The 12,289-nt window shown below is 53.2% G+C and overlaps 1 protein-coding gene across 1 annotated transcript; it reads right to left on the bottom strand.

Moving 5' to 3' along the window:
* Nucleotides 1–10,433: 10,433 nt before the first annotated feature.
* LOC103655903 (sphinganine C4-monooxygenase 1) lies at nt 10,434–11,325 on the bottom strand. Its single transcript, XM_008682577.1, has 2 exons — nt 11,104–11,325; nt 10,434–11,009 (listed from the first exon to the last, which is right to left on the bottom strand). Exons 1-2 carry the CDS (start codon nt 11,323–11,325, stop codon nt 10,434–10,436), a joined length of 798 nt encoding a protein of 265 aa, XP_008680799.1.
* Between the last annotated feature and the right edge of the window lie 964 nt (nt 11,326–12,289).

The following is a 12,289-nucleotide window of genomic DNA, read 5'->3' on the forward strand; positions in this document are numbered from 1 at the left end:
CCGGGGATGATCCCGTGAAAGGGCGCCTCACCGGCCCGGATCGTGGACAGATCGATCTCCAAGAGCCCGAGGGTCTCGGCGTAGATGATGTTGAGGCTGCTGCATCCGTCCATGAGGACCTTGGTGAGCCTGGTGTTGCCGATGACGGGGTTGACGACGAGCGGGTACTTTCCTGGGCTCGGCACGCAGTCGGGGTGGTCGCCTTGGTCGAAGGTGATGGGCTTGTCGGACCAGTCTAAGTAGACTGGTGCCGCCACCTTTACCGAGCAGACCTCCCGGCGCTCTTGCTTGCGGTGCCGAGCCGAGGCGTTCGCCACTCGCCCACCGTAGATCATGAAACAGCCGTGGACCTCGGGGAACTCTTCTGCCTTGTCACCCTCCTTCTTGTCGTTGTCTTGGCCTTTGCCACCTTCCGCCAGGGGCCCGGTCTTATGGAAGTAGCGTCGAAGCATGACGCATTCCTCAAGGGTGTGCTCGACGGGGCCCTGGTGATAGGGGCACGACTCCTTGAGCATCTTGTCGAACAGGTTGGCCCCTCCGGGAGGCTTCCGAGGGTTCCTGTGCTCGGCAGCAGCGACGAGATCCGCGTCAGCGGCGTCGCGTTTCGCTTGCGCCTTCTTCTTGGCCTTCTTCTTCGTGCCGCGCTGGGCGGACGCCTCGGGGACATCTTCCTGCTGACGTCCCTGAGGCTGCTTGTCCTTCCGGAAGATGGCTTCGATCGCCTCCTGACCAGAGGCGAACTTGGTGGCGATGTCCATCAACTCGCTCGCCTTGGTGGGAGTCTTGCGACCCAGTTTGCTCACCAGGTCGCGGCAAGTGGTGCCGGCGAGGAACGCCCCGATGACATCCGAGTCGGTGATGTTGGGCAGCTCGGTGCGCTGCTTCGAAAACCACCGGATGTACTCTCGCAGGGATTCCCCTGGCTGCTGGCGGCAGCTTCGGAGATCCCAAGAGTTCCTAGGGCGCACGTACGTGCCCTGGAAGTTTCCAACGAAAGCCTTGACCAGGTCGTCCCAGTTTGAGATCTGCGCAGGAGGCAGATGCTCCAGCCAGGCTCGGGCGGCGTCGGAGAGGAATAGGGGGAGGTTGCGGATGATGAGATTGTCATCGTCCGTTCCACCCAGCTGGCAGGCCAGCCGGTAGTCCGCAAGCCACAGTTCCGGCCTAGTTTCCCCCGAGTACTTGGCGATAGTAGTCGGGGCTCGGAACCGGGTCGGGAACGGCACCCGTCGTATGGCCCGGCTGAAGGCTTGCGGAACAGGTGGTTCAGGCGAGGGGCTCTGATCCTCCTCGCTGTCGTAGCGTCCCCCACGCCTGGGGTGGTAGCCTTGGCGCACCTTCTCGTCGAGGCGGGCTCGACGGTCGCGGCGGTGGTGCTCGTTGTCGAGGCGACCCGGGGCTACAGACGTTGCGTCCCGCGTGCGCCCAGTGTGGACCGAGGCTTCCCGCATGAATCGGGAAGTCGTTGCGCGATGCTCCGGGGGGCACCCTTGCCTTCGGAAGGCAGAGCTCTTGGCCCGTCGGACCGTGGCATCCTCCAGGAGATTCTTGAGTTCTCCCTGGATACGCCGCCCCTCGGTGGTGGATGGCTCCGACATCGCTCGGAGTAGTATTGCCGCTGCAGCCAGATTCTGGCCGACCCCACTCGAGGCCGGGGGCAGCCTTGCCCTGGCATCGTTAGCGATATGACGCTAGACATCCCGGGCCTAATGACGCGCTTCTCTAGCGAGTGCTCGGCCTGCCCACTCCTGCTCGATGTTTTGCTGGAGCTGCACAAGTTGTCCTGCTTCCTCATCGAGCTTGGCCTGCATCTCGCGGATTTGCTCGAGCTGTGTGTCCTGACCCCCCGCAAGGACTGGGACCACAGCTAGCTCCCACAGGATGTCAACGTGAGGCGCAGGCCCAGGGGGATCGTCATCCTCCGGCATACCAAGGTGGTTGCCTTCGTCGTGACCCCCTAGATCGATGTGGAAACATTCGCGACTTGGGCCACAACCCTCGTCGTCAAGGCTGTGGCCATCATCGGAGCAATCAGAGAGGCAGTAGTCACATGTGGTCATGAAGTCTTGCATGGCACTGGGATTACCGAGCCTGGAGAAATCCCAACCAGAGTCGGGCTCGTCTTCTTCCTCGGAACTCGGGGGCCCGTAGGTCGAGACGGTCGTCAGTCGGTCCTAGGTTGACCACATATGGTACCCCGGAAGGTTAGGATATGCCTTTATGAAAGCGCTCACCGAAGCGGGGTCGCTTGGTGGATTGAAGCTGAATCTAAAAGGCACAGGGTGGAAAACGGACGGTACCTCTCAATCGATGGATGGTGTCGAAGTCGCGTCGGGGACGGACTGCACCGTTATCTCAAGTACGAGGCTAACGCCCAGCAAGCCCTTCGCGAGTGTGCTGGCGTCATCTGTCCGCTTTGGGGCTGCCATGTTGCGGGGAAACGACACTCGTCATCGTCTCAGGCGCGAGGACAACGCCCGACATGTCCCCCCGCTGGGGTGCCAGCGTCGTCGACTCGCTCGACAGCCGACGAGGTGCCGCCTCCTACCTAGCCACGGTTGCCCCGCCTCCTCCTCCTGCGGCGAGGAAGGCGACGGGACAAACCCGGATGCTGCTCTTCCGCCACGGGGGGAAGACGTCGTCGAGTCCGCCGCCGTCGGGCGAGCTGACAGCCGCCGTTGTCGCTGTCGCGCTGCGGGGGAAGGAGTACCATGTCGTAGCTGCTGTCGAGGGACATGAACTCGAGACTCCCGAAACGGAGCAGCGTCCCGTGCTGAAGAGGTTGCTGGAGACTACCCATCTGGAACTCAATGGGAAGTTGTTCGTCAACATGCAACAGGCCCCTACCTGGCGCGCCAACTGTCGGCATTTCGACCCCGGGGGGTCCCTGGACCGACGAGTAAAATTGTCGCTGCGTGTCCCAGCCCAGATGGGTTGGCGCGAGATGGAACACAAGGGGGGAAAACGCGGCTCGTGTTATCCTGCGCCAGGGGGGATGCGCTTGTAGTAGGGGTTACAAGCGTTCGCGAGGGAGAGAGAGAGAGAGTGAGCCTGTTCGTCAGCCTGTCCTCCCGCGCGACCCTCTCGCATGAGGGCCCTGGACCTTCCTTTTATAGATGCAAGGAGAGGGTCCAGGTGTACAATGGGGGTGTAGCTATGCGCTAACGCGTCCGGCAGAGAGGTGCCAGCGCCCTGTGTACATGCCAACGTGGCTGTCGGAGAGGTGCTAGAGCCCTATGCATGTGGTATCGTGGTCGTCAGAGGAGTGCTTGAGCCCTATAGAAGCACAGCTGTCAGGGCTGCTGGGACCTTGTTGACGTTTCCTTGCTTCCGTAGGGGGCTGAGAACCGCCGTCGTCATGGACGCACGCGGGGAGCCATCATTACTTGTTACCGGGGCGAGCCTGGATGGGACACCGGTCTTGTTCCCCCGTAGTCTGAGCTAGCTAGGGGTAGGGTAATGATGTATCCCCTGTGGTGCGGTCGGTCCGAGCCCAAGGTTTGGCGAGGCGGAGACTCCTCCTAAGGCCGAGGCTGGGGTCGGGCGAGGACACGATTCCTCCCGAGGTCGAGGTTGAGGCCGAGCCCACGGGTCGGGCGAGGCGGAGACCACCTTCCGAGGCTGAGGTTGAGGCTGAGCCCTGGGGTCGAGCGAGGCGGAGTCCTCCTTTCGAGGCTGAGGTTGAGGCCGAGCCCTGGGGTCGGGCGAGGCGGAGACCACCTTCCGAGGCCGAGGTTGAGGCCGAGCCCTAGGGTCGAGCGAGGCGGAGACCTCCTCCTGAGGTCGAGGCCCAAGGTCGGGCGAGACGGAGCTTGCTGTTGCGCCTGAGGCTGAACTTAGCTGTTGTCAGCCTTACCCTGGCGGGTGGCACAGCAGTCGGAGAGGGGCGAGCGGTGCTGTTTTCCTGTCAGGTCGGTCAGTGGAAGAGCGAAGTGACTGCGGTCACTTCGACCTTGCCGACTGAGGCACGTGTGTCAGGATAAGGTGTCAGGCGATCCTCGCATTGAATGCGCCTGCGATACGGTCGGTTGGTGAGGCGATTTGGCCAAGGTTGCTTCACTACGAAGCCTGTCCGAGCTAGGCTTCGGGCGAGTCGAGGGTGCGCCTATTGCTTGAGGAGGCCCTCGGGCGAGGCGTGAATCCGTCTGGGACTACAGTTCCCACCCGAGGCTGGGCTCGGGCGAGGCGAGATCACGTCCCTTGAGTAGACAAAGCCTTGACCTGAATCATGCCCATCAGTTTCTGCAGCTTGTGCTGATGGTGGTTACCAGCCGTGTTTAGGACTGTTGGGGGTACCCCTAATTACGGTACCCGACAGTAGTATACCGCTAGATACATATAGGGAGAGAACACGCAAGCGAAGAAAGAAGCACAACGGAGCAGCTCCAACCCGAGAGGCACCCGCAACAGGCATCAGTTCGAGAAGGGCGAGAGCCTTCCTAGCCCTGGACCCGCCGAGGCGATACGACACCACCACCAACTTCTTAGCATATGTCAATTGTTGTCACGCTACGGGCCTTGGTTGTCTAATATCTCAGACCTGGACTTCTCATCGCCAAGATAACCTAAGCGTGGCAGGCACCACCGTGTCCTCCTCGGTGACATGCAAGGAGAAAGGCCAAGAGAAAGACTGGTTCGCCCGTACCCGCGTCGACGAGTGCCGGTCGGCTCGTGGTTGTGACCGTGGGCGGGGGCAGCAGTGATCATGGTTTGTTTTTCTGCCAAATAAATTTGAAAGCATCAGTTTCTTGTATCCCGGAATCTCCGGATGTAATTATTAATTGATTCGTCTTTCCCTTGTCGCAAGGCCACTAAGTCTACCAAATCTAACTCATAGTCACTGGAAAAGAAGTGATCATGGAATTTTTGTTCTAAATCCCCCCATGATAAAATAAAATTCGGAGGTAATGTGGCATACCATGCGAATGCGGTTCCTGTTAAAGATAATGAAAATAAACACACACAGAACGTCTCTATGTCGACCAATTCTCTTAATTGCGCTAGGAACTGGCCTATGTGCTCACGCGTGCTCTTTCCTTGGTCACCCGAAATTTTCGTGAATTCAGGTATCCTGGTTCCCTGTGGGTAAGGGCGATGGTCAAATCGACTATCATAAGGCCTTTGATATGACTGTCCCCAGGGACCATGCTTACTCCGAGCTTATCTCGTAACGCCCCGGCTATCTCTTCCCTCACTATATCAATGGCAGCTGGTGGGAGACCACCGACTCTTTGGTCAAACATGGGTGATGTTGTTTGGATATTAGTATGTTGTCTTCCTCCTGATTGTTTTGGGTTTTGTGGCGTGTTAATATTGGACTTATGTGGCTCATAGGAACGACCGTCTCTTCCCGGCCTTCCATGGGCCGGAAAAGTACTCAGCCCCGTGTGTTTGGAATGTTGTATTATGGTGCTGGTGTGCTGTAGGAAATGACAGGACGTTTAGCCAGGATGGATGAGAATTTGGGTAACAGTACTCATCGAAAAACTTTGTGTCGGACCATCCGGTTAGATACGCAGACCGTCCGACTGTGTGCACGGACTATACTACCATATGGCCAGACCGTTCGTTGTTGTATGCAGACCGTCCATCGCTATATGTGGACGGTCCGACTGGGTAGTTTATAGTTTGCGCAGTACGTGGCGGCTCGGATGCATGTCTCGGTAATTCATTAAAAATAGGATCGGTCGCCTGTGGTCCGGACGGTCCATGCTCACGTGAGGACGGTCCGGACATGTGCAGATCGGCGAATTTATCGCCGATGCGCGTGGGAGGCTGTGGTTGCCCATGGCACGTGTCTATCGGCATCCCATAAAGGGGTTGTGAATGGCCATGACAACCTGTAGCCGATGAATCACACGTGTTTTCCCCCAATTCAACCTTGTGCGAAGGAAAATTTGCAATAGTAGATTTATCAAACGCAAGTACTAGCCTTCTATAATCTTTTTGCATACCCCTATGATATTTTGCATTTGGTCTCGCTCTCATCTATATAATTTTTAAGAGATTGGAGCTTGTTTGTGTCGATCACCTCAGGGGTAGTCGTAGTAGGTCGGAGCGAAGCCAGATCTGTCGCCCGTTGCCGAACGACTTTGTTGTTCCTGTCCACCTTGAAGTTGGCCAGGAATTTTGCTTTCGCTTCTTGGATCAGCTGCTCCTTGTGCTCCTCGAACTAGAGTTGTTCTTCAGCCGGCAAAGTTTCCCAAGTCGGCTCGATGATATTGCTGGGGGAGACATCAGAGTTATCCCTTGAACCGGCCATTGAGGGTTGATCTTGATAGGTCTATATGTGATTTCCCCAGCGGAGTCGCCAAAAAGTGTGTTGGTGCCGATCTGAGCATCAATCACTGCGTTGAGAACCGGGCGGCAGTGCTCTCTGCGTAGGCATGAACGGTCCATGGGCAGGGGCCGGACGGTCCGCGACCTGGCACAGAGGCTGGCGTTCCCTGCCTGACGGGCCAGACGGTCCGCGCCTGGTGGCCGGACGGTCCGCGCGTGCGCAGGGGCGACAGAATTCGCTGGCAGTGCCTGAATCTCACTCCTAGGAGGGACCCCGTCGGGGAGGAGAGGTCCTAGGCTTTGTCTATGGTCGGCAAGCCGAACTAGACACCTCTAATCGACGTAGAGCCGAAGAGAAGCGGGGAATTTGGGGATTGAGAGACTAAACTAGAACTACCTCTAATGCCTAAGGTAAAAACGAGATGTAAACTGATTATTTATTCGATTGCTGATGTACAAATCGGCCGTAGCCCTAATTTATATAGAGGGGAGGTCTGGACCCATTACAAAGGATCTCCCGAGTTAATTCCGTGAATGTAGCTAACAAAACCCGCGAGAAACTCGGAACCCTAACTGGTTCTGCGCACGCGCAGACCGTCCACGCCGCCAGTACGGACCGTCCAGATCGTGGACCGTCCGGCTTTGGGACCGGACCGTCCGGGCGGTCATTTTGGTGCCCAACAATTTCAAGACCTATATTAAAAATCACTATTTCGGCGCGTATTCAGGCATCGTCCGCCCCTTCTCCACGGCACGCTGCACGTAGAAGCGGCTCGGCATGGAGACGCTGCGTCGCCACCGCGCGTACAGCCGCACCATCTCCCTGGTGTCGCCTGTGGACAATATGGGGACCAAGACCTATAGATGGCTAATAAGCACGAGACCCGCGAGCCCGGCACGAAGCCCGCTGTTTGGGTCCGGTCCGAGCCCGCTGTTTGGGCCCGGCAAGAATAAGCGGTCTGGGCTCGGACAGGAAACTAGGCACGGTGGGCTAGCCCAGCACGACCCTTTTACCTCTAAGCCCGTTAAACCCGCTTTTTGCATTAAAACGTGCTTACCGGCCCGCTTAACTCGCTTTTGGGCCTCTTTTTTGTGCTAGGCCCGTTTAGACCCGCTGCGGGTCGGGCTCGGACAGAAAATCAAGCCCGCGGGCTTAGACGGTCCGACCTGGTCCAGACCCAAAACAGACCGGACCGGACGGCCCGTTTGGCCAGACGAGGCGGGGCATGGCCCTCAGCCGAGTACATCCATGCCCGGTCCCCCGGCTGGCGCGTCAGGCCATGCGCGTCGCAATCGTGTTGTGCCACCTCCTTAGACGGTGCCGGTGCCGGAGCCGGGCCGCACGGGCAGCAGGCAGCAACACGTTTGCGCCTGCTTCTGCTCTTCGGTTTCGTTCTTGCCTTCTTGGTAGGAGGTGGGGGATGCTCGTCGTCGTCATCTGCTATGCAAGACGGCCACGGCGGGGACGGCATCCGCCTTTTCTTGCCGGCCTGCTGGTCGTCCGAGCGTGGCCACGAGGAGAACTGCGTCGATGCCTGCTTCTGCGCAAGCCGCTCCATGTGCTGCTCACCAGAGATTGGCTCCTCGACGTCGAGGCCGTCGTCAAAGGTGAACGGCGGCGGCGTCTCCTGAAACCGGCCAGGCGTTGTCGTCCCTGCACAGCATATTCGCTTGCAACTGGAGGGACACTAATGGTGACGGCGGCTGGAGACTGTTCGGGGAGAAGGACAGCAACTCGCGCTGGCTGCTCGGTACGGCTTGGGATTCCTCCTCCGTGAACAGCGTGTCTTGTGCACCTTTAATTTCTTCGCGAGCACCGGCAGCGGCAGCATGGCACCTGATGATCGATGCTCGTGATAGGCGGGAACAGCCGTGGAGGAGCGGCGTGCGGTTCAGGGCCACGGCAGAGATTACCACGGCCTTTGCCCGCAAGGCTAGCTGGCCGTGTTATACGATGCCCTGGATGTGGATGGGCACTATTGAAACTAGCCCCCATTAAAGCTGGACGAAATACTCGTAACTCGATAACTCGCTCGACTCGGTTCATTAGTAGCTCGACTCGTTTTGATTTTGTAGCGAGCCAAGCTAACATTCTAGCTCGATTCTCTAATGAGCCAGCTCGGGTTAACTCGTGAGCTAGCTCACGAGCCAAACGAGTCAAGCCACAACACAAGTTTGTTTAGTCGTTAGTGTCGTTTCATCTCCCATAGTCTTGTTTTCTCGTAGTTATGATCTATGATATGGACATGTGTAGATGTGTCATGTGCTTAACTATTTGCATTATTGCATGGCTACATACCTACATTACATATTTAATATTTGATTATTGGTTATGTTTTTTGAACTTTATTTCTAGCAACATATGATGTTAGTGTTGTGCAATAAAATGTTACATGTTTGTGGAATAGATGATGAATTGCTTTATAATAATGCTTGTTGCTGTCTTATTATAATAAGGGTTTGTAAATATGTAAGTTAATACATATTTGGTTATTTAATTTAATATTAAAAGTTAGAAGCTAGTACGATGATATGATAATAATATTATAAATGTTTTGGGTTTGTAGTGTTAAACACTTAAAATATGTTTTTTTGTTTATATATATATCTATCTATGTACATAAATTTTTATATTTAGTTGTGTGGCTCGCGAGCCTAACGAGCTGGCTCAAGCTTCCTAACGAGCCGAGCCGAGTCAGATGTTTATCTCGCTAGTATAACGAGCCGAGCCGAGCTGGCTTGTTACAGCAACGAGCCATAACGAGCCGAGCTGGCTCGATATCCACCCCTAGCCCCCATCCAGTCCGTTCTTGGCAGGACCGGAAGTTAAGTTGATCTAATCTAAAAAGCAACAATGAGAAAAAAGATCAATATCTCAAACCTTGTAGATCACCAAAAAGATGCCTTAGTAATGATCTATATCTATCAAAACATCAGAAATAATTGAAACAAAAATCCAACCAAGAATCAAAACTAAGAATACAATTAATTAATCAAGAAATAGAAGAATATTATTGTTATTATCATACTAAACTTATGTGCTCCTTTGAGGCGGCAAGGCAGCCCATGCAGTGGCCTGTGGCGCCTTGGCGGTGAGTCGGCCTATGCATCGTAAGCTCCTTTTCCTTTCTTCTTTTTTTTTCTTTAATTCATGCACGCATAAAACGCCGCGCTACACTCGCTCATGTTTCTTCCTCATGTGACGTATCTTTCTCAGGCTTAAACATCTGCGTGATATCCTTGGCTAATAGGACATCAGTTCGGCTCTAAACGTAGTCCCGAAACTTCAGTTCCTCATGCATGAACCTAGTCTCAACAGTCCCTCACCGACCACATTTTATCTCAAGCAACACCTACACCGCGTACGAGCATAAGTCCTTTGCTTGACTCAAGGTTAATCCACGCAACATCACTCTATACCAAATATGTTACAACAATATCAAAACGCTTGTGAACACACATGCAGAATGCAACATTAATATATTTGTATGCCAAAAACATGTAAATCATTTTTGTTAATATAAAATGTTGTCAATTTTTACCATAGCCTTCATATATGTTATCATGATATCTTACTAAGTTTCATAATTTTTTGAGTTCGTTTGCTTTTTATACAATTTAAAAACACCTAGACTGCTAGCTCGTGGTCATGTTTTGTGAACAAGATGTTTGAAATTTCTGGCCTGTCAATGGATACGTCCTCAACTTATACTCAATAACATGAATATCATTTTTTTCTATTATTCAAATGGCTTGTAGTTTAAAATTTAAATTATTCAAAGAAATTAAATTAAATAAAATAAATTTCCAAATATAGCAAACAATTCGAGAAATATGCCAAAACTGAACGTATATGTAGTTCCAGAGCTTGTAGTAGCTAGCGTGATGCAATTTCACTATGACAAAATGGAGATCCACAAGGTTTCCCTTACTAATTAAGATTCTATTACAAAGCAAAAGTACATCAAGGTTTCCCTTACTTAATTAATAAGATTCTATTACAAAGCAAAAGTACGAGATACAATAGGACAATAAAACGTGCTTCGAGCCATAATTATACATGTGATACTTGTTTGCATCTTCACATATGAATCAAGCTGCAGGATCTATAATCTCGTCATATATATATTGCTGGTACGGTGGCGGCTCTCATATCAGCACAATAAGCAGGGACGCGCTTGAAGCCCACCGCCCGGCCTCTCCTCCAGCACGTACGGCATATGCGTGCCGAAGAGCTTGTCCCAGGTGACAAAGAAGGGCTGCGAAAAGTTGAACCTGCTGCCGCGCAGCTGGTGGTGCACGTCGTGGTACGCCGTGTTGTTCCAGAAGAAGAGATGGAACAGGTTCCCCGGCAGCCAGAGGCCGCAGTGGTCGTCGACGCCCTTGACGGTGCAGAGCGAGAAGAAGAAGATGGAGGCGCGCGGCGACATGCCGGAGACGACGAAGGCCAGCGCCCCGCCGAGCGTGTCGAGCAGCAGGCCCTCGACGGGGTGGTTGTACTGCGAGCCGAACGCGTAGGGCACGACGAGGCGGTGGTGCCACGAGTGGATGTGCCGGTAGAGGAAGCGGTTCAGGTGCATGTACCTATGCCACGCGTACTGCCACCCGTCTAGCACGACCATGGCCACCCCGAACTGCCGTGCCACCGTCAGCAGCAGGTAGTAGGATGCCTGATGTGCTGCTTCTTTATTATCGTATGATGATGAAACCCTGCTGCTATCTCCCGTGACCTGCTTGTGTTCATGTGTGTTCAAAAACTTCAGATATATGCATGGTAGGTACCAATGCATACGATATATACAGAACGTAAGGAGACGTACGTACCGTGAAGACGACGGCCGCCACTCCCGCCTGCACAAGCTGCTGCAAGAGAACGCCCTTGATGACTTCCCGCTTGGACACCAGGTTCTTGCTGTCCTCCTCCTTCCTCGGGTGCAGCCTGTACCTGTCCATGGACTGCCCAAGCGCCATGTACATGCCCGAGTAGACCCAGTACACCAGGATGGGCACAAAGATGGCCAATGCTTCGTCGGAGATGAACTCCATGGACGTGAGGCTAATGGAGGAATTATGACTAGCTAGCTAGCTACACAGCTTTTGCATACTAGCTGCATGCATGGTGGAAACAAACTCCGGAGTGAGGCTTGTTTAAATACAGCTAGCAGCTCGCTGCAGCTTCTAGCTGGGATGTTGGTTCCAGGGACCGATAACGTAAATGGAAATAGAAAACACCGCCTGCCTGCTATTCAGGGACAGCTAAAGGATGATAGTTCCTAAGCAGCAGCTAGCTAGCGTTATCAGTTATAACAACTGGAGTCATCAGCCGGGGGGATCACACAAGTACATAGACCGTCGTTATCGGATTATTACAGGGTATTATTTGATTATTCCAGGTTGAGCCAAACCAAACATCTGTATAATATTTGTATTTAGTAGCTAATCAACTTTGAACAAGCACGCATTGATCTGCCATGCATGCATACAATACAGGATGGACCGTACGTGCAGTAAATTAGTAATAATAAGTGGCCGGCCGGCGCGCACGCATAACTTGACAAATTTGCATGTTTTTATTCTGAAAGGACCATCATCCTTTCGGGACTGCATATATGTCGTCGTTTCAGTCTTTAAAAAGTTTAGAGACGACTCATATGCATTTAACATAAAATCTTATGTCTAGGTTAATTAGGTTAAATAATATTATAATAAATTGGTGTTTCTGTGAAGACATTTGTTATTACCGAGTAATTGATACATAAGGGTTTTATTACTTACTTGTACCAAAATGTGATGCACACAATTGTCTCAGATATTAATTTAAATTTCTCTTAAATGCTGGCGCCTTTTGCAGTTTCCACCGCGCGCATGACAGAGACATGGCCCTCGAAGCCACTAGCATTAGAAGAGAGAGACGTCGTCGTCCACACACGGTCAGTGATAACGATATAATTTTTACGTAAAGAGTACGAGTAGATTAATGTTGCTGGACGGCGGCGACTCTTACCCCACC

The sequence above is a fragment of the Zea mays genome, chromosome 4, assembly GCF_902167145.1.
Source record: "Zea mays cultivar B73 chromosome 4, Zm-B73-REFERENCE-NAM-5.0, whole genome shotgun sequence".
NCBI lineage: Eukaryota > Viridiplantae > Streptophyta > Magnoliopsida > Poales > Poaceae > Zea > Zea mays.

What these genes read in the sequence shown, in the direction of transcription:
- LOC103655903 (XM_008682577.1), bottom strand. Translation starts at nt 11,325, where the DNA reads ATGGAGTTCATCTCCGACGAAGCATTGGCCATCTTTGTGCCCATCCTG. An exon ending in TGGCGGCCGTCGTCTTCACG is followed by an intron (nt 11,010 to 11,103) that starts GTACGTACGTCT and finishes GAACACAAGCAG; the next exon opens with GTCACGGGAGATAGCAGCAG.